General features: G+C 48.9%; 1 protein-coding gene across 1 annotated transcript in view; it reads right to left on the bottom strand.

Moving 5' to 3' along the window:
• sema5ba (sema domain, seven thrombospondin repeats (type 1 and type 1-like), transmembrane domain (TM) and short cytoplasmic domain, (semaphorin) 5Ba) overlaps positions 1-22,821 on the bottom strand; it is a 131,739-nt gene that overhangs the window by 62,425 nt on the left and 46,493 nt on the right. Inside the window, 3 exon segments of the mRNA XM_062534376.1 lie at positions 7,792-7,837; positions 8,284-8,383; positions 20,809-21,094. Coding sequence (XP_062390360.1) covers positions 7,792-7,837; positions 8,284-8,383; positions 20,809-21,040 — 378 coding nt within the window. The 5' untranslated portion in view covers positions 21,041-21,094.

Genomic DNA, 22,821 nt, shown 5'->3' with positions numbered 1-22,821 from the left:
GCCACATCAATAATTAAAATCTCACCAAATCACGGAAGGCAAATGAATCCATCGGGCTGAATGCAATCAGGCACGACTCTTCAAATGATGAGGTTGGTGAGCCGCGACTTCTGGCACCGATGTCGACCTCCGCAGATAAATGATGAAAAAAAGCATCTGCACCCCCCACCCCCTCTCCGACTCCCCCCATACCCCATTTCCACCATGAGCCCACTTTAAGTGCCAACTTCACTCATCGGCCAGACGCTTCCCGCCAGGCCCGTGACGCGAGAGGGAAGATCGTTCAGCGCTCCGACTCCGGGGTGATCCGATCCACCCCAGTGGGCGCCATCTCTGCATGAGCAGCACGCACACTCTTTGAATGTCAACCAGCACCACCTACACCACCACCACCACCCGCCACATACCACATCTCCTCCACAGGCATCTCAGCAGTTTCCCCCAGCAGGTAATGCACATCCCTCGAACGTTCTATCCCACCACTCCAGAGTCATTTGGGAAGATTGTGGGTGAATGTTCAGTATAAGAGAAGAGCCCAAAATCTTCACATTGCACGCAGCATTGTGCTTCGCTCGCCTGTTTGTTTTCGTCGTTATCCCCCGGGCTCAGCGCAAAAGACTTATGATGTACTGTACAGCAGCAGACCAGTTCTTGTGCGCAAGCCATTGAAAATAATGTGTTTCATAATCATAGCACATCGCTGCCATTTGAGCGTGCAACATGAGCCCCGCTCAATTCAAACAACTCAATTTGGCTCCTGCCGAAGCGTTTCCAATTCAGGGTCAAAGGGTCAGGGTTGATAAGGTCAGTTGACCTCTGACCAGGAAGAGTTTTTTTTCCAAGCTACCCTAAACAATGCCTTTCTATTGTCTCCAATGTCAAAGGGGCACAAAGTCACGTTTCCTATGGACTTGGTAGTGCCGAGCACATCCGACCACCGCATTTATATCCACACAGCTTCAGTGTGGTGCACGACAGCATCAATATTGTGCGGGAGTCAATCAGAAATGCATTTACCCAGCATGCACCTCTAACAAGGAAGCAAACTGTCCGCACGTGTCCACGCGTGTGAACGACAACAGCGTCAATATTGTGCGGGAGTCCATCAGAAGTGAATTCGCCAAACATGCACCTCTAACAAGGAAGCAAACTGTCCACCATCCAGCCTTTAGCCGCGCCAACACACAAGCCTTTACAGGCACCTCCAGGAGGACGAGCGGTAGAGTGGCTGCCTGATTGTGCACCAATTACTAAAACACTCTCTCCAGCCTGCAAAGAGGAGGGAGAAAAGAGAAGGAGGGAGAAAAGAGAAGTGGGGGGAGAAAAAATCATTCCAGCTCTGTATGTTTTGCTTTAGCGGCTGTCTTTTTCGGTTTTCGCCGAGTGCCCTTGCAAAAACCCAGCGGGTGAAAACAATCAGGAGGGAACGGCACGCACGCCCGCTGAAAACGTTGGGCCGCTCCGACCTCAGGGGAACGATGGAGGGGAAAAAATCTGCGCGAACGAGGCGCCGCGGCGGAGGGGAGAAGAGAGGGTCGGGACTTAAACGCATTTCTTTTCAGCCGACGAGCAGAAAAAACAAGAGGCGCGAGGGCGAAGCCGGCCCCATTGTGCGAGCAGAAAGCTCTCTCCTGATTCGCCGGGTTTCCGCCAGACAGCATTTACAATGCCGTTCTCTCTCTGCACTGAGGCCCAATCACAACATTGCGCAAAACAATTGTCAATCTCAAGGTTCGGCAAGACTCAGAAAGGGCAAAGAACTCTCAGTCGCTGAAACACTTAACAATTGCGGCACGCTAGTTGTTGCAGATTAACTGTTATGAGGCAATTAAAATGTCTTTATGTAAGAAATGTGGACTTTGTTGTGAGTAAATGGATCTTATAAAAACTAAGGTAGGGCTAATGGGAAGCTTTTAGATGTGCCGTCATTAAATGTCAGACACCCATAAACAGAAATGGGTTGAACTCACTGACCCGAACAAGGTCCAAATCTTGTTTAGATGCACAACACAAAAAATCTCTGGGCAGCATTATCAAAGACTAAGTGGCAAGAGCGACTGCAGGTTTTTCTTGCTGCAGCACCGGAACAAAAAAAAACAATGCTTTCTGTCTGCTTAGGATTTGCTGTGTTTTGGATTCCAGAGAGAATAAGCCGGTAGATCCTTGTATCCCGCAGAGAGCTACGTGTTGTTGTCCTTGTAGAGGTACGAGGCAGGATGTCCTGACATTGCTCTCTACCGCGACTCAGCAGTGCGAAGCACGCAGCTACCGCTGTTATCAGCGCAGGGCTACACAAAAGAGAAGGGGATAGAGAAAGTGAGCGTGAGTGAGAGAGAGAGAGAGAGAGAGAGGAGGTGGGGAGGATGAGAGATAGAGTGAGTTAGTGTGTGTGTGTGTGTGTGTGTGTGTGTGTGTGTGTGTGTGTGTGGTTTGATAGAAAGACAGGGATGAAAGGAGAGAAGAGAGAAGTACTGGTTAGGAACCCCAAAAAACAGGCAGAATGGACAGTCTCTCATACCTGTATATATCTCTCCCTTTCTATCCCTCTCTCTCTCTCTCCCTCTCTCCTTCTCTCCCTCTCTCCTTCTCTCCTTCTTCTTTTCTGTAGAGCTGGCTGCTGTTTACATTCCAGTCTCGTGGATCTCAGGGCTCTTATCTACCACACAGGCACTCCATGGACAAAACAACCCTCATCTCCAACCCCTCACACTCTCCTTCTTTTATGTCCCCCTCCCACACACACACACACACACACACACACACACACACACACTATATCACTCACTAACTCATAAACACACACAAACACACACATGCTCTCTCTTTCTCTTTCTCTGTCTTGCTCGCACACACACACACACACACACACACACACACACACACACACCCTCTGTGCTCTATGTCAAAGCGGCTGAGAGCTCTCCTCAGTCACGGCCAGCAGCCACAGGTCAAGCACCTGACCCACCCCCAATCCCGCCCCCCCCACCCCCCACCCCCACCCCACGGGTTGAGCTCCCGACTCAAGAGGGCATCGCTCCCTTCAGTGGGCCATCATCTCCCAAGCACCCGGCTTAAGCTGAGGCAATCTCTCCACACATCTGACCTACTACTACTACTACAAACACACACACACACACCACACACACCACACACACCACACACACCACACACACACACACACACACACACACACACACACACACACACACACACCACTATCCGAGCCAACACACACCACTCTCTCCCTTTCTCCCCACTCCAGAACAAAGGGAATAGGATGTCAGTAGTGGGGGGAGGGGGGGGGACAAGCTGACACCTTTCATGTGAGTAGGCTGCCATTTTCTTTTCAAAAGTAAAGTGATGATCCTCTCATCTCACGACCACTTTAAAATCTGTAAATACTGTCCATGCTGCCGCACGGTCTCTCGGGAGTTGGCCATTTGTTGCCACCCTCAGAAATGAACAGTTTAAATCAGGCTTTCTTTTTTTCTCTTCTTGAAACAAATCAGAATGCACGGTGCGTGCTCCCTGGTTAATGAACTCGCGGTGATCGATTTGAGCGAGTATCTGAAATGAGTTCATTAGATGTCAGATCAACCCTCGCCTAATCCCAACTGGTCTAGGAACAGACAAAACACATGAAAGCTTTTCTCTCTCTCTCTCTCTCCCTCTCTCTTACTCTCTCCTTCTCTCAGTCCCTCTTTCTCTCTCTGTCTCTTGCCGTCTCTCTCTGTCTCTCTCTCTCCCTCTCTTTCTCTATCTGAGCATTAAAGGCCCTTGCAGAGACTCAAAGCACACCCTCTGCTTCATTAGTAGGCACAAACCAAAATACACACACACACACACACACACACAAGAGGTAGAGGAGTGGAAATAAAGATAAAGACGAAGGTGTGCCATTCTCTTTCTTCATGTCTGTGTCTTTCTTCGCCCTCCACCACCACCACCACCACCACCACCTTCTCTCCCCCTCCGCCCAGCCTCCACCCACCTTCACAATAACCCCTACTTCTAAAAGCGGCGCCCAGCTGGAGCTACAGTAGCACGTAGCGCGTGGGTGGGACTCGACCGCACGCTGCTTGCGTCTTCTGTCCCCGACTGCCATGCTCGGCGCTGTTTCCCCGCGGAGAGACAGACATCCTGGCGGCGGGAGGGGGGGGGGGCGTCAGATGTTCTCAGCGGGGAACTCGCTCATACCGGCTCCTCTCGTCACGCACGCACACCGGTCCCCCCAGCGAGGACGAGGCCACTCGGAGGAGGTTGTCTTTTCCCACGCGAGGTGGCGTAGAAGGCGCGAGGCGCGAGACGCTCTGCGTGGGAGCGGAAGGTGAACTGCAACATGGGGTGACGGTGAGTCCATCTCGGAGGCGGGGGGATGACTGCCCAGCAGGTCGTTTTTTTCTGACGAGAGGCAAGGTAACCCACCAAAAAGAATCACATCTCACGCGATTCCTGTGAGGTGCCCAAGTCACATATTTCCACATGGCACAGCAATGTTACATGAGCTTGGGACCCAAACGTTGACGTTTTAGTCACATGACCAGGCAGGAAAAGAAAACTACCTCCAACATCCACGGCTGAAGTGCTCTTGAGAAAACCACCTAACCCCCAACTGTTCCCTGGCCACAGGGGCCTGTAGTGGCTGCCCACTGCTCTGGGTATGTGTGTGTGTGTGTGTGTGGGTTAAGCTTGTAGTATGTGTGCGTCCTTATGCACAATTCGTATATCTCTATGAAATGATCAAGATATTCCACTAAAGACTGATTACGTCACCATCGACAGCACGAGAACAGAAAAGAGCAAGTTAATGAATAAACCCAAATATTTTTGGAACATTTACATATTTTCACCCTGGAGTGACCGAATACTCAATGTTGACCGTACGAGGAATGACTTCACAATTGGTGCAGAAGAAGATCTTAGTGTTTCATGCTCTCGCCCCACCCCTCTCTCTCCCTTCCTCTCTCTCTCTCTCTTTCTCCCTCTCCCGCTCTCCCTCTCTCTCCTCTCTCTCTCTCTCTCGCTCTCTCTCTCTCCAGATGGAGGCCTTCACTACACTGGAATCTGCATTCAATCAGGGCTACTGCCAGACCACATGTGCTTTAAAGCCAGCTGCTGTGCAGGTGAAAACAACCACAGGTGCCCTTCCATACCCCCTCCCCCCCTCCCATCACACACACACACACACACACACACACAGAGAGGGGTCCTGGGGCACACATTGAAGATGACGCGGCACTTCACAGCAACGGCATCAGCACTTTTCACCTCCTCTCTCCCTCGCTCACTCTCTCTCTCTCCATCCCTCCCCCCTCTCTCAATGTGGTCAAAGTTAAAAAGCCTCCCCCCTTTTGGCCTTCCGTGTCGCCCCGGCCGGTGCCTGCCAAGGCCTGCGTGTTTGGCACCAGGGCCCGCATTTCTGGGATGAGCTGGCGTCCACTCAGGACCATTACGCTGCTGGCACGGGCACACAGAAGCGCCCGGATGGCACGGGCGAGGAGAGAGAGGGCGTGGGAGGGAGTGGAGCAGGGCAGAGAGGGGAGGCTGCAGCGATGGCGGACGGGCGGATGGACGCACGGTTACGCCAAAGACACGTGCCACCGAGATGAAATCGATGGTGTGGATATGAACGGATATGTAAATGGGTTTGTGTATGTGTGTTTTTGTGTGTGTGTGTGTGTGTGTGTGTGTGTGTGTGTGTGTGTGTGGTGTTTGCCTGTGTATGTATGTATGTATGTGTGTGTGTGTGTGTGTACATTTGCGTGCATGTGTGTGATTATGTGTGTGTGTGTGTGTGTGTGGTGTTTGCCTGTGTATGTATGTATGTGTGTGTGTGTGTGTACATTTGCGTGCATGTGTGTGATTATGTGTGTGTTTTCTTGTGTGCAAGCGTGCACGTTTGTGTGTGTATGCTTGCCTGCGTGCATGTGTGTGATTATGCGTTTGTTTACATGTGTGCGTGCATGCATGCACGTTTGTGTGTGTATGTTTGCCTGCGTGCGTGCGTGCGTGCGTGCGTGCGTGTATGATATGGGAATCCTGCAGAGGCAGTCTGTGCTCCACTCTAACCCCTAATCACCACATATCCTTTCTCTCGCAGTGCTGCCTGACCTGCCATGCCAGCTCTGTGAGTACAGAACAAAACATGAACTTATAAATAAATAAGTAAATACATAAATAAATAAATAACCTGCTCTGCCATTTCAGTGCTCTTCCCCAAATCAGAGATCACCTTGGGCCTAGAACACTCTCCCTGTCCAGCAGCAGTGGGTAACAGCAAGAACTTGACAGAACACCCCCCTCCCACACACACACACACACACACACTACCACCCCTACAGTTCCTGCTGTCAGCTACTCAGACACACTGGTGCTGGGCAGAGACTCTGGCTGACTTGCCCCCCACTGCCCAGCCCTCGCCACCCCGCCACCACCCCCCTCCCCCACCCCTCCTGCCTGCTCATCGATTTGGACCCTGGCACCGCTTGTGACGCTCCAGTTAGCCCAAATGAAGAAAGATCCATCTTGTTTATTCCCGGGCTCCCATGGGGGGCATGGGACACACACACACACACACACACACACACACACACACACACACTCACACACACTCACACAGAGGTGGAATGGAACAAAATGAAATTGCGGTTAAGCCACCGGTCCCCGCGAGAGCTCTCAGGGGGATGACCAGCGGTATGAGGGGTAGACACAGGAGGATGCAGAGCAGCAGTTAGATGACTTCCAGCAGAAGAGAACAGAGAATGAGAGACAGAGAGACAGAGAGAGAGAGAGAGAGAGAGGGAGGGAGAGAGAAAGAGAGAGAGAGAAAGTGAGAGGGGGGAGGGGGAGTGAGTGGTGTAGAGAGAAGAGGGAACTTTACGAGAAAGAGGAGGAGAGAGAAATGGAAAGTCCGGAGGATAAGAAGGATAACAGTCGCTCGGCGTTCGCTCTGTCTGTGCACACTCAGCCACACAGAACCCAGCATGGCACACACCACAATCCTGATGATGCATTTCATCAAATATCTCCAACACTATTCCTCTGAAGGAGGCATAAAAAAAGCTCTATAAAAACACACCCTTCTCAATTACTCTCCCTCTCTGTCTCTCTTTCCTTCTCTCTCTCTCTCTCTCTCTCTCTTTTCTCTCTCTCTCTCTCTCTGAGATGCGGCTGGGCTTTCAGGTCTAATCTAAACACTACGTCAAAAAGCACTGAGCCGCAGTCAGTACACAGCACCACGCTTCGCTCTCTGTGTGCAGACAAATGATGATCCGCTTCCTTCCCCCCGCATCCCAGATCACCGCGGAGACCTGGAGTATTCCTTGGCTGCCCTTGAGTGGCACTGGAGGTCACCAGATGCAGCTGGCACAAGTTTGAGAGAGTCGACTCAAGCTTATAAACTAAGAGGGCTGTCTGGGGTCTCTCTACTGGATAAGAGTCATTATAAAGACAAGAAACTTTTCATGAGAAAAGGAAGGGTGGGGGGGGGGGGGGGGGCATCTCAACCACCCAACTGGTAATTTATTCAGCGATACCCCCAAAAATATCAGAAATGCTCAAAAACTTTAGTGCATTTTTCAGACTTTTTTTCAAAGGGTGGTGGAGGATATCTCTGTCTTTAGTCAACCGTTATCAGGCCGACGCAGGAATTCTGATTTGTGGAGTTACTCCTACGGTTCCAGAACTGGGCCATAATAATCCATTATTAAGACAGAGCTCAGTGGCTGGAGCTTTACACAGCAGGGCTACAAGCTGGCATAGGTTACAGCTCACAATGAAAGATTTACTCACCTGGATAAGGGAGATGTTGCCTAGACTCAGTCTGAAGAGGTAGTTTCTGTAGGAGATGGGGAGAGAGAGAGAGAGAGAGAGAGAGAGAGAGAGAGAGAGAGAGAGAGAGAGTGTGTGTGAGAGAGAAGTTCCTGTGGTCAGTCTATTCACACTTCCATCAGAACTGACAATGCTGTGAAGTCTAACAGATTGCAGGCTGCCACTGAAAGAATCATAATCTAGTGTTACTGGCAAAGACTTTCCACAGCCTGAGCCTGCTGATTATGACCTCTGCTTTCTTTACAAGTCTTCACAATAACACAGCTAACAATAGCCAAGAGCTACAGTACAACAGCATTTCACCTGGAGCTAACAAACTCCCTTCATTGAATCACGAAAGGAAATTAGCTTGGAACCAGCTCCCATTGTCATAATGGGGAAAAAAACGCAGCACGAAAGGACATTCTATCTGACAAGCATGGGTGGTTATGGGATAAAAGGCCGAGGTGTTACCTTGCACCCACGATAAGCTCGTTCCTGGTGAGGTCGAGGGTCAACAGAGAGTATTCTCTCACTCCTTGGTGGGAGAATGTGGAAATCCAAGGGCTCAGCTCTGTAACAGATGAGAGAGAGAAACACCAGAGGGGATATTCCCATTGTCACGACTGTAAATGAATCTCAGGTACAGAGCAAGAGGTCACTTTATCTATAATAACATTCAGTCAAAGAATTCGGACAAAAACATTACAAGGCAAGTAGCAATATCTCGGTCTGAACAGCGAGGCAACAGTCTGGTGCAAGTACTGAGGAATGGTCATGTCACTAAAGTGAATTTGATATCTGGATCTAAATCTCCATCTGGACGACTTCGGTCTTTAGTTTGTTTGGTTATTTTGATTTAAATCATGTCTATTGTGCGAACGGTCTCCAATATCTTTTCAGGGTACACAAGACAATACATCTGGGGAAAACTGCAGACAGAGAGAGCTTATAAACAACCAACTCTGTGTTTTGCAGTTTACTTTGGATGGCATGGAAACACTGTCGAGAGACAAAATTTCCCTCCCAAACCTTCCCAGAGGACGTTTGTTGGACCTGCTTGAGACACATCTTTTCTCTGCCTTTTTCAACGCAACCATGAAAAAACGCCGCTCATGTTCAGCTGAAAGCAACCTGCAGATCGGGAGTAATCTGAGTCTCGTCCAAAAGATCCCACGGGCGACCGCTGACAGACGGACGCCCATTACGAGACAGAGGAGGGCTCTGGTCCGTCCACAGGACCCCGGGTCCTCTCAGCCCCCACACCGGGGTGCTACGTGTGGGGTAGGGCTGGGGTGCGGTGCGGTGGGGTGGGGTGGGACGAGGTCTCTCCATGTCTGGCGCTTGTGCTAATGGGGCCTGTAGTAGCTTGGGGACCTCCACACAACCCACACTGGGTGCCTCTTATTTGGTGTTTTATACACCCTCCCTTCCTTCCTCGATCCTCGTCCTCACTGATCTAGATAAAGAACGATGGGGCGGCAACAATGGGATGGTCTATCCAGAGTTAGTTATAGATCAGTGGGAACGCCCCTCAAGGACCGAGCATCGAGGATCGAGGAGAGAGATTGAGAGCCACCGCATGTCTGACGCTTGTGCTAATGGGGCCTGTAGTAGCTTGGGGACCTCCACACACAACCCACGCTTGTGTGTCAGACAAGCGGCGGAGCCGGTGGAGCCCAGGGGTCACGTGTCAGGAGCTGGCTGAGAGGGACAATGCTGTCTGGGGCGCGTCAGCGGCGCTGAGCCTAATGCAACAGGACATCCAGTCAAAACTGGCCCCGCTTTTTTTTCCTGGAGAGACGTGTCCAATAAAAGCGCCGTTTGACACCCCGCTTAGAGAAATCAAAACAATTTGGCCCCGCCGCAGCTTCCTATTAGGGCGATAAAGACACGACACAATGAAGAGCTTTATGTACAGGAAGAGGAAAGAAAGACCGTCACTTGATCTTGTGGTGACCTTAATGTGATTTCCTAAATGGATTTCAACATTTAAAAAAAAGGGGGGGGGGTGATTCATAGGCAAAAAAAAGAGGATTTGCTATCTTTCAATGCAGAACACGATATCACAGCGGTTTTCTTCAAACTCACCCACACCCATGTCGTAATGAAATTGGCAAACAATCCCCCTTCTCTGATAATCCTGCTTTAGAGATTTGTGCTTGGCCCTGCGATAGTTCATTTTCACTCAGTCAAAAGGAAGTCATAGAAGTATTGTTTCAGTATGTATGCCAAGCAAGACTGGCCTACATTGCTATGCATATGTTCACTACACTGCGAAGAACAAGAGCTGGAAACCCATGAAAGAACTTATTCAATTACATAACATCATTGAAATAAATAATTTCTATTCATAACACCATGCACTCCCCCACTATCACTACCACTAAAAGTGAATGGTCTTCAGTATCTCCACCTGGTACTGAACTCCCATGGGAGTCAAGATGTCTATTAAAAGGTTTCACTTCATTTGTTGGAAAACCACAAGTTATTAACTTGAATGCTTTTTATGTTTTTCATGCGTGTGTTTGTCATCTGGGAGCGGTCGCGTTGAGGTTCCCTTCTCCGTGTTTCCCCCCGCTCGGATACGAGAAATCTCCACAGACTTCACAGACTTCCATGACTCACCGAGATCCCCTCAGAGAGTGCTTGGTCCCTCACCGCCATCACCACATTTAAAAGCCTCCCCAATAAAAAAAAGATTCGAGGATTGATCACGGCCATATGGCACGTTCCGTCCCCAATCATACTTTATGAAGTTCTAACGAGAGCGGAGTTAACCGACGGCGAGGGGAACCGGTTGGCCGACGGAGCCTGCCGGTTATTTCTCAACGCGCCGGCAGACATGTCGGGGAGTTGCGCGAGAGAGAGAGACGGGGGCCCGAGCATCAATCTCCCTCCTGTTCGCCACGTAATTATGGGCTATAATGTCTCTGTCAAGCCGTGCTCATATAGAAGGAGTCGAGCGTGCGGTGTAGGGAATCGGAGCATCTGTGAATAGGGAGAGCCGAGTGATTAATAGTCGGTGTCGCGATGGGGGGGCGGGGGGTGCATATTTTTATTTCCAGACTCCTCATCAGAAGAGCAGCTCAGGGAGTTCTGCTCTCCACCTTTTTTTTGGGGGGGGGGGGGGGGGTTAGAACAGATCACCATCTGAGGCCCCCCCCCTTCGACCTTATCTCGCAGAGTAAACACTGAGCGGTGCGTCTCGACTTGAAAAGTGGAGACTCGAGGGCAAAATGTCAGCGCGGACGAGAAAAAGAGAGAAACTGATAACGTTTGAGTGTCCTCCTAAAAGGGCCATCAGTCTTAGCGCTTTGGATCGGAGGGGAGGTTGAGCTGTGTGCGGGGGATGAGAGAGAGGCTTTGCGGAACAACACCTCCTGCATTGGTGTGCTTTAGGAGTTTTAATGCCAACGCTGAGGTCACTTCAGCATCTCATTGTGCCCATCCCTGGCCGTGTGCCACCCTCTCCGCACAATAACTGATTACACTGGCTGCAGCACCACACCAAACAACAGCAATGAATGTGAAGCTTGGCCACGGGTAAAAAACAAGAATATACATCAATTAATGCCAGCTAAGCAGTATTTAAAGTAAAAAAAAAAATGTAAAAGCTAATTGCTATTAATTTCAAAATGCAGTTGAATTGTGAAACTTTCGAGAACTTTTGAGAACCACTTGGCAAATGTTCTTCCTACAAACGAGACGGCTGAGTAAGATGGATACATACGCTAATGAGAGTTGCTAGTTTACGTCATCAAAAATGCTGCTGCGATGGCAGAGGGTAGAGGAGAGACATTTATCCTCACACCAACCAGTGGCTTATGCATGCTAAGCCAAGTCCCGCAACCCATAAAGTCTTGGCAATCCGCAGACAGATAAGCGGGATAATATGCATCCGCACCCTCCAACTCAGGCCCTCAGGGCTTCTAGGCAAGATCTCAAAATTGATGGACGATTATTAAAAAAAAAAAAAGAAATTCTCCCCCACCAATCTCTGATGTGTCACATAAATGCATTAGCGACCAGATCCCAAAGGGAGAGGGTGGCTGCAGAATGCCTCATGAAAACACTGACGGGGACATAAATCAACCCCCCCTACCACGGGTCTAAAGGGCAAATTAAAACAAGCCACCGCACCATTTACTAGGAAATAGCGTCATCCGAATCAGAACTATCCAGAAGATCTTAACAGAGTGCGTCACAATGGTATTAGAACTACGGTGTGAATGAGAGCGCATGGAACATCCTCGAGAACATCCATGGTTGTTTTAGCGTATTTCGGTGGATTAAAAAGATGGTCAAATCGGATAACTTTTCAGTCTGTTTTTTTTCCGAGGGACAAAGTCTAAAGCTTTTGCCAGAGCAATTATTCTTGACTGGCCCTTTTTTTTGTACCAGCGCAGAGATTCAGAGATCAAGATTCAACCAAAATCCCTTTTTTTTTTATCCTAAAAGCATTTCTTCTCAGAGGAGATTTATCATGGATAGACAGGTCAGGGGTGTAATCGGGCACATTCCACGCATTCTGACTTTAAGAAGGGGAGAAAATCCACAGTGCATCGAGGTGCTTCTCTATTTGACAGTGATGGCGACTCCCTTCTCAACAACCTTCGACCTCCCTTCTTGCAAAAGAAAAAAAAAAATAAGCCTCACTCCGTAACCCACCCGTCCCAATTTTTCCACACTTCTGAGAGTAGAATAATTAGAATGTGCTTTCGAGCTTGGCCACTTTGTGCATTCTCTCAGATTTAGTCGAGCGTCGCACTTCATGAAGACTTTCTGAAAATGCTCAGGACTTATTAAAAAATGTATCAAACATCAAATTAACCCCAAAGCCTTTGTCTGATTCCCGGAGACTGGAGTTGCCGTGTTTGCCTAATTACAACCATGCCTGAATGGAACACAAATATTAGCGCCAAGCCCCTTTCTTCTCATTAGCATTGTAATTGCGCATCTGGTTTGATTGTTTACCCTTCAGGAGATAACTTGTTAATAAAAAATGAACCGTCATTACATCTCGATATTTGTTTGCCCAAGTCCAATGCAGTAGTATATCAAGTCAAATCAAATCAGAAAAATCTGAGGGGTATCGTGTGCGGACGGAGCAAATTGAGATGGACAATGTACAAAAGCGGCACTTCGTTAGTTAAGACCCGGAATAACATGTCACTACTGATCTGTATCGAGGTCGGGCTGAATCGGATCCAGAATGCACAACTACCTGGGACTTGGATGCGTTTGATTTGGGTCACTTGGATTCTTCACGCACCCTTTGTCTACACGCCTCAATCTCTTTGAGAGTGAGAGAATTCAACTGTCAAATCAATCTTTCACACCTTCCCGGAATCTCAAAGAGAGATGCTATATTTGTTCTCCGTTGGAAAGCGCTGGAATTGTTTTTGACATCTTGTTGCTCGCAAACCCGGAGAGCAGAGCACTCCCGGGCCGCATCCGGGCCGGGGTCGTTCTGGACTCGAGCTGGGCTGAGCTTGCCAAGCGAGAAGAAATTCCTCCTCCTACTCGCGGGTACAAACCAGTGAACTGCTCCTGCTGTTTTAAATGGTAGACTTTTAACACTGTGCCAAGTCGTTCATGTCACCAGTTGCCTTGCCCATCTCATGCATTTAGAATCGGTTCATGTGAAGTCTCTCTGGACTCGGGTGGAGTGGTTGGCTGATGGCTGCTGTCTGAAGCACTCCAACAGCTCTCATTTGCACTCGATAGTACCACTTCACGTGGCAATGAGCAGAGACAACTACGCAAAAAGAAAAAAACAGAATACACACACACACACAAACAGCACTGGGACTCATGGTGCAGGTAGACAGAACAACAGCAAACACAAACCACAGCTGGGTCATTCCGTGTCAAATCACCCAGTGCCGGAAAGTGACCCTCTCCGAAAAAATCTGAAATAAATCACAGGTGTTTGTAGACTAGACCTATGCACAAATCTGAAATAGTATACCTGGATCACTAATGGTTTAAAATCTACAGCCCTTTGAAGCTTCAAGTCATTTTAAGCATTGTGGTGAACAGTCCTTTTTGGTCAACTTGCAACGTTATTGGTTCTTTTGGTATTTCACACACATCAGTGAAACTATGTGAATGGAAGCACATTTTCCTGTTGAATTAAGAAATCTAATCAGATGAGACGTGTCTTGTGTAATTTCCCCTCTGCAAAGCTCTGAAAATGGCTATAAATTCATTATGTGAAAAGACATCATCACTTTTGAAGGCTTCTCATTCGAAAGGTATGTGCCACAAATTTCATCAGGTTTTTTTCCCACTCATATATGGACTATAAGGTCATGTCCATGCATCAACTTTGGTTGTAATCGTTGTCATATTGTCAGAGCATTTTGCTTTAATTGGGCTTGATTTTCAAAAAGCCCATTTTCGTCCTATCATTTCACCATGTGGACAGTTAACAGGATTTTTTTTAATTTTACCATATCACATTCTGTATGTGAGGATCATCTGTCCAAAATGTGGGCTTGTTGCTGAGTTTCTTTATTGGAGATATGATTTTTGGAAAATATTCTCTATAAATCCACTGAACTTGCATTGGATCTGCAGTACTACTTTGCACCACATGGGATGCTCTTTTAATACAATGGAAGTCAATGGAAGAGTAAGAGATTCGCTTGTTTGCTGCACATATCCAATCTAAACACACATTTTATGGTTCATAGTTGAATTGCTCCAAGTAATGATTGCAACATGAACAACATACTACTCATAAATAAATCTTATTTAGCTAAATAAACTGATCAAGCTAAATATACACACATACGACTGACTGATCATACATGCAGCAAGAGGATTTAGCTTGCCATCTTTGTAACAGTTTTCTACACCACCATAGAAGTTGGAAAATGAAAGTCATGAACATATTCAAGAAAAAAGGGGTTTCAAGAATTCAGTGCATTATCAGATGCAGAAAAAGCGTCAGATGCAGTTTAGAGCAGATATTTCACTTGATGAAGATGACCATGCATGTTTCCATCACATAAAAGTTTTAATCAAAGGGTATGAGGGCTCAAAACGCTATTGCCTGGATCCAAGACGCATTCATGAAAAGGAGATAACTCATCAAGTATCTTGTATGTATAATGACCAGTCAGTCTTATGTGTGTATAATTAGCTTGATCCGCTTATTTTCTCTAAATAAGATTTATTTATGAGTAGTATGTTGTTCATGTTGCAATAATTACTTGGAGAAATTCAACTATGAACCATAAAATGTGTGTTTAGATTGGATATGTGCAGCAAACAAGTGAATCTCTTACTCTTCCATTGACTTCCATTGTATTAAAAGAGCACCCCATGTGGTGCAAAGTGGTACTGCAGATCCAATGCAAGTTCAGTGGATTTATAGAGAATATTTTCCAAAAATCATATCTCCAATAAAGAAACTCAGCAACAAGCCCACATTTTGGACAGATGATCCTCACATACAGAATGTGATATGGTAAAATTAAAAAAAATCCTGTTAACTGTCCACATGGTGAAATGATAGGACGAAAATGGGCTTTTTGAAAATCAAGCCCAATTAAAGCAAAATGCTCTGACAATATGACAACGATTACAACCAAAGTTGATGCATGGACATGACCTTATAGTCCATATATGAGTGGGAAAAAAACCTGATGAAATTTGTGGCACATACCTTTCGAATGAGAAGCCTTCAAAAGTGATGATGTCTTTTCACACAATGAATTTATAGCCATTTTCAGAGCTTTGCAGAGGGGAAATTAAACAAGACACGTCTCATCTGATTAGATTTCTTAATTCAACAGGAAAATGTGCTTCCATTCACATAGTTTCACTGATGTGTGTGAAATACCGAAAGAACCAATAACGTTGCAAGTTGATCAAAAAGGATTGTTCACCACAATGCTTAAAATGACTTGAAGCTTCAAAGGGCTGCAGTTTTTAAACCATTAGTGATCCAGACATACTATTTAAGATTTGTGCATAGGTCTAGGCTACAAACACCTGTGATTTATTTCAGATTTTTTTGGAGAGGGTCACTTTCCAAATTGGCTGAAATTGGGTGATTTGACACGGAATGACCCAGCTTCCCACTGGAAGTGGGGCCTCATACACACACACACACACACACACACACACACACCAACCCACTCCCCTCCTACCCCTCCGCTCTCTCCTGTTTTGTTTTCATCCCTCCCACTCAAAAGGACACCCATCTCTCTCTGGTGCGCTGCGGATCTTATCAGCCGAGGCAGACCGCCGCTTATCCGAGCGAATTCCGACCAGGGAAAAAAAAACGCTTTTGTTTTGTCTTCCCCCATCCTCGTCCTCAACACCCCCTCACCCCCCTCCCGCTCTGAGCGCGCTGTTGTTTTGCATACTGCCGGTTTCTGAGGGGAAGGCTGGGACTCTCATAGAGGGTGTGTGTGTGTGTGTGTGTGTGTGTGTGTGTAGGGGGGTGGGCGGGTGGCGACCAGCAGAAGCTCACACAATGTTCTCTTCCCAAGAGCCACTCCAAACAAAACCATGAAGGAGCAAACAAACACCGAGTGGGCCAAAAAAACATACAGTATGTCTGAGAGGTGTGTGTGTGTGTGTGTGTGTGGAGTGGAGTTGTTCTGGGGTATTGGGGCTGGGAGGGGGAGTGAGATGTTGGGTACAGGTGGCAAGGGGATGGCTAGATGCATGACAACAGAGATCTTGTGAAAGACAGGTGAGGCACACAGCCATGACTCACAATTCTGCTCAGGTATTCAGGCACGTCTCACCCAGAGCTAAAACAACAACGATAAAAACAACAACAAACAAACAAACCAACAAGGTGAAGGACAGGGGAGCACAAGCTAGCGTGTGACCCCTCACACACACATACACACACACACACACACAGAGACAGCCCCAGCTGGACTCTGGTCTGTAGCAGCACGTCCACATCTGTTTCTCACACACACACACACACACACACACAGAGCCTCTCGTGATCCCAGCAGAGATGCCGCTCAGAGTCTCTTCAGGAGGGACACTCTGGAGTGACCGCAAGAAGGAATGCCTGATAAGCCGGGACGACAACGACGGGGCACACGACAGATGAAATCCGCCCGTCACCGCGATGCGAAGATGTAGACTAATGCGCTCATCTGCCCCCGCGCCGCCCGACATCATGGGGGCAAATTAGGGGGTTGTTGGAAGAGGCGCGACGCCCCGCTACCTGTCGCCGCTCGGCGGGGTTCACATGGACGGGAGTGGGCGGCGGCGGCGGCAGTAGCGGTCCTTTATCGCTGGACGCCTCCAAGGACATTGGTCTCCTTTTTTCTTTTTTTGGCGGAGAGCACGCTCGCACTCAGGCAGTGACGGCCGGGCGCTTAAGCGACAAGCGCCATTACCCACTAGAGAACAGATAGCAAGACGGTTCCGCCAATCCTCACAAACAATCTGGTGCCAATTACACAGGCTTTCGCAAATGAAAAAAGGGATACCGGCAGACTGCACAATGGAAAGAGATAGAGAGTATGTGCATGTGTGTGTGTGTGTGTGTGTGTGTGTGTGCGTGTGTGTGCAGAGAGTGGGAGAGAGAGAGAGAGAGAGAGAGCGACAGACAGTGAGAATGAACGACAGGGATGCAGAGAAAGGGAGGGATGCTTCCTCTTTCTCGCTCACCTTCACAGCCCTATTGGGGCAGATTAGAGTGAATTCAGCCATGACAGCTGCCACTAGAGACAGGATTGCCCATCGCAGTCTAGAATGGAATGAAATGTCCGGCAAGTTCTCCAGATGCTTAATAGGAGAGGTCTAGGTCCTATTCACTCTCCGGTTATTGACTCCAAAATCAATTGCCATTCAGCCACAACTTGTATGGTTTTTATTCTTTCGACAATGCGTTATCTACTGAGAAAACCGATTAGCGCTCGCTGGCTTCGACATGAATTACATGTGATTGCAGCATGCCTTTGTCTGCTCTGAGGTCCACTGCTAAAAAACATGATCAAAGCAGGAAGCAATTTTGTCAACTGCTATGCAATTTCTGCCAATCCGCTGTAGGTGCAGCTCAATGCAACACAATCACTCAACGCACAGCGGTTGCACTCACTACCTGGAAGTGCTGGAAACACAGGTGTATGTACGAGAACCAATATATGTTCTTCGACAAAAACAACACATCATTCGCCACCTGTTGTTTACATCCGTCGCCCCCCTACTTAGCTGTTATGTAGAAGCGACGTCAAACCAGGCGCATTTCGCAACCACAAAACATGGATCAGTGTGATCCCGGATGCTGTTAAGATGTACAAAAGCTTACCCTATCACTATACACATCAGTCAAATCCCTACATGCCCATTCTCCTGATGCTATCTGCTCAGAAGACGTCGTAGGTACTGTTTATCCAGCCTTTTATACTCCACCCTACCACACCAATATAGACCGGGGTGCGAGCGAGAACTCAACAGGAAGGCCGTGATCCCTCCCAGCGTAACGTACGCACGTCACACTCCTAAATCCTCAGATTAGTGGCGTTTGGGTATTTGCCAGTGCATTACCACAGGCCCGGCTAATTTCTAAACTAGGCATTGTCCTCGCACCATGACCATCGTGGGTCCGTATCACAAAGCTCTCATCCCATTCTCTATGGGTCTTAGTACAGCAGGGGGGGGGGGGTCCAGAGCGCTGGCCCCGGCAGCAGGGCCCCCGCTGGACGCCACCGGAAAAGCCGCGGGACGGCTGACAATGGAGCCGTGCTGTGACTTCTGCCCGCTAATGCGCCAGGTTGACTCCCAAAAAGCGGATCCGAGTCTCGTCAGGCATTAAAAAATGGGGGGAAGGGTGGGGGGGGTTCCTTAGTCCCTCTAACCTGGCCTGGGATTACAGGGCCTCTTCAGGTGATTTGTCCCATCCAAACCCCCCCCCCCCCACCCCGTCCTGGGGCCACGCATGAGTGCCCCACTTTAAGACGCTCATCCATCAAAGGGCCTAATCTCTGGGTCCCCGCGACACCTTTGTGTAATGAAATTCCTGCGCCGGCGCTTTAACATAAAAGGTGCGGCGCGGCCCTCTCTCTTTTTACTGCTGATTTGGACTGATGGGCTTTCCACTCCTCTTTCTTTCTTTCATTCTTTCTTTCATTCTCTCTCGCTCATCTAACGTGCACGTCTTTCTGCGACTGCTCCAAATCGGCCCATCTGGACGTGGCGTGAGACGAGGAGGAGGAGGAGGAGGAGGAGATGAAGGAGGAGGAGGAGGACCGCTGCAGAGGAGAAAAGCCTCCGGCCGGCCGGAGAGCGCTGCTGCCACGGGAGGGTGGAGAATGTGGACAGCGGCTTGCTGCACCAGGGAGCAGGGACAATGGAAGTTGGAGAGGGCAGATTAATCCTCTTCATGAGCTTCATCTTTTCTCTCGCCACTACCCTCTCCCTCTCTCTCTCTCTCTCTCTCCCTCCCTCTCTCTCTCTTTCCATCATTTGTTTTTGCAAATGTGGCATATTCCCAGGTCTCGGACACTGCAGGGGCAGGCTAAGCAGCTGCTGGCAGCCTCCCTTTAAAGACCCCAGCGCCCCCCGATGCCACTACTGATCATAACGTTGATAAACGGCGCAGAGAAATGCTATTTTGAGAAACAACACTCGGAGCCGCCGGGTGGCAATAAACAAGCTGAAGTGCAACCCCCCCCAAAGCAACGCTCGCATGAACTATAGCCCTGCTAATGTCCAGGCAGATTTCCAATATTAAAGTACCCTGTGGCTGTCACTGCCTCTTTCTCTCCCGCAGGCCGTTATGTCCCTGAATATTTCACTCTCACAACTCCTGTTTCAGGTGTGTGTGTGTGTGTGTGTGTGTGTGTGTGGAGGGGAGGGGAGGGCGGGGCAGAGTGATGCTTCAGCATTCCATCCTCCTTGAAACAAACACAGCAATCTCTCGAGCTCATCTTTTTCCACCCCAGCACGCTGATATCGGCATCAAAACATTTCACCTGGCTGAGAGAAGAGATTTCATGGTGATGTTGGTGTTTTTGGCCACCCGCACGCACGTACGCACACACACACACACACACACACACACACACACGTTCCTCGATGGGGAGCTGGGGGTGGGAGAGCACGTGGCATTATCGGCAGAGAACGAAAACAGTTTATCTCCCGCCGAACGCAGCACGTCCATCCAGCCCTGCACCCGGGCGGCCCTCGCACACACACACACACACAGACACACACACACACACACACACACAAACTCCTCTATCCATCTCCGCTTGAGTTATGGAGGCGTCGTGCAGGGGACACCGCCATGCAGCGGAGCGAAAGAGGAGCCGGCGGAGAGATCGAGGCTTGACCCCTTCTCTTTTATTCAGTTACCGAGCAAACACGCGCTGCGTTTTCTTTTAAAGTATATTTTTTGGGCTTTTGTGCCTTTAATGTTGACAGGACAGTAGAGAGAGACAGGAAGCGAATGGGTGAGAGAGTCGGGGTGGGATCCAGAAAGGACCTCGGGGCGGGAATCGAACCCGGGTCGCCGGCGTGCGGTGCAGGTGCCCCAGCCAGTTGCGCCACGGCTGGGGCCCACGCGCTGCGTGTTCATTACCGCGGACACGATAACGGCTAATTCGCGCCGTTCGCCCCGAGTGTTGTTTCAAGGGGCAGTTTTTTCTTTTTTTGTGGTTTTGTTTTTCTATTCCAGACGGCTCCGCGCCGAAGGCCCGGTTAATGCGAAGCCGTTTGAACCCTTCGCGTATAGCTCACGCGGGCTCGGCAGATATGCAATTCCCCGAGCGACTCAAAATAACTCACGCGACCTTCCCAGCCGCGACTTTGTTCCAGTCGAAGTGAACCGCACATTCCTCGAATGGCGATGGTGGTGTCATTGTGATTTAAAGTTATAGCGGAGCCCTCTCTGTGTGCCTCTAATGTACATGAGAAGGGCCTCTGTGTATAGAAGAGGACCAGGTACACTAGGACGGTTTTTTACGGCGGGATGAAGGGCGAACCGCGGGGGCCCCCGATGCTCACCTTGGATGGAGATGATGGGGTGCTCTCGACGTGCACACTCGGGGGGGAGCGGCGCAGCGGGGGTGGTGGCGGAGGTGGTGGGGGTGGTGGGGGCGACAGCGGCTGGTGTGGGGGGCACGGCCGAGGGAGCTGACGGTAGGGGGAGGAGGACGAGGAGGAGGAGGAGGTGGAGAGAGGAGATGAAGAGGATAGATGCAGGCAGGGAGGTGACGTCCCGTGGCAATGCTGTCATGGTGACGGAGGCCAACCTCTCCTCTAGCTGCCAAGGTGGGCCTCTGGGGTACACCTGAGAAGAGAGAGAGAGAGAGAGAGAGAGAGAGAGAGAGAGAGAGAGAGAGAGTGAGAGTGAGAGTGAGAGTGAGAGTGAGAGTGAGAGTGAGAGTGAGAGTGAGAGAGAGAGAGAGAGAGAGAAAAGAGAAAGAGGGAGAGAAAGAGAAGAACAGAGGGAAAAGGAGAGACCAAAACAGAATTAATGAGTCACCAACTGCCACACATACAGTAACAGTAAACGGCACACCACTGATTTTCTTTTCTTTTTCCCCTACTAATAGCACAAGTTCACAGTTTGACGTAAAAGTTAATTTAACAGCTGATAAATATCTGCCAGCTGTAAAATGACCCAAGTTAAACGGGATAAACCACGGCCCGAGTTTCCAGAGAGGCAATGTACCAAAGCCCCTCTCCACAGTAAAAGTCTATGGCAGGCGCAAAGCACAGTGATAAATGAATGGGGCTTTGAACCGTGCACTGGCTATGGGATTTAAGAGAATCTTGCAGGCAAGCGCTGTCACCAAAGGAGAAATAAAGCACTCTGAAGCGGCGCAGGCTAAAACGAAATGAGCACTGTGATAAACTAATGTTCGGAGAGGTGGCAACGAGCTTCCTGTGTTTTTTTTTCCGTTGTGGCAAAACATTCCGCCCCAGCTTAGTAATTAATATAAATCGTCTGCAAAGTAGACCTTCGGAAGGAAGCACTTAAAATGAAGAAAAATAAATAAATATATAAAGCACGACAAAAAAAACAAAAAAGAACTGCACAATCTAAGATAATGCTTCCCTTAGCTCTGGCTTACGCCAATTACTCTTGTCATCTTTCGTTCCCTTTTTATAGCACCTCAGATGAACTTCGAGGGTGTGGGTGTTTTAATACACAGCAAGGAAGGGGGTGGGGGTGGGGGGGGGTTACTGCTGCTGGTGGTGATCTGATTAGGTGAACAGCGCCATGACATTTTCCATCTTTATATTCCGCACCTTCAGCACGCCGCCACGTCGCTAGCGCTGCTGTAGCACGGCAACCCAATTACGCGACCAGGAGCATGACACAGCGAGAGGCTGTCTGTCAATCCCCCCCTGCGCCGCGAGGAGAGAGAGAGAGAGAGAGGGAGAAAGAGAGACAGAGAGAGAGAAAGAGAGAGAAAGAAGGAGAGAGAGAGAGAGAGAGAGGGCAGGAGGGGAGTGTGCAGCAACCCAGAGCCGCTAATGGGGACTGATAATTACCAGGAGCCGACAAATGTAGGCCAAAAAATCTCTCGGTGAGGAAAAAAAAACCCACTGCAAATCCCTCAAAAAAAAAAAGAAAGAAAAGTTCAGATGAGAACCGAGAGACTGAGAGAGAGGATACGAAAGGCAGCGCAATGGACTCCTACGCAGACTGAAACACACTAGTAAGAGTCTGGTGGTTGGTTACATCTAAAAGAATGCAATGACGAGACGCGGGGCAAGTTCGCCACTACAAACAACATGCATGGCTTTCATCTGAAAGATCAATGGTTAAGGTTCACATTGCGAGGCTCTGCGTCATTCAATTTTAGCTCAAAAACAGGGATGGGACGATCCCCCCCAGAGCAGTGTTTCGTTTTTTCATTTATAAGGTGGAGATCAATAATGAATTACTAGCCCGGGTAAGTGACAAATCAACCGTGACGCCCAAAATCAATTACAAGTCACACTACAACTGGTAACTAATTAGGCAAATGTGGTCCTCTGGTCCGTCCACTGTCAGCACACAGAGTT

The sequence above is a fragment of the Sardina pilchardus genome, chromosome 4, assembly GCF_963854185.1.
Source record: "Sardina pilchardus chromosome 4, fSarPil1.1, whole genome shotgun sequence".
In the NCBI taxonomy this organism is placed as follows: domain Eukaryota; kingdom Metazoa; phylum Chordata; class Actinopteri; order Clupeiformes; family Clupeidae; genus Sardina; species Sardina pilchardus.
Note: the sequence above shows the minus strand (reverse complement) of the source record. Positions and strands in the feature narration are given on the sequence as shown.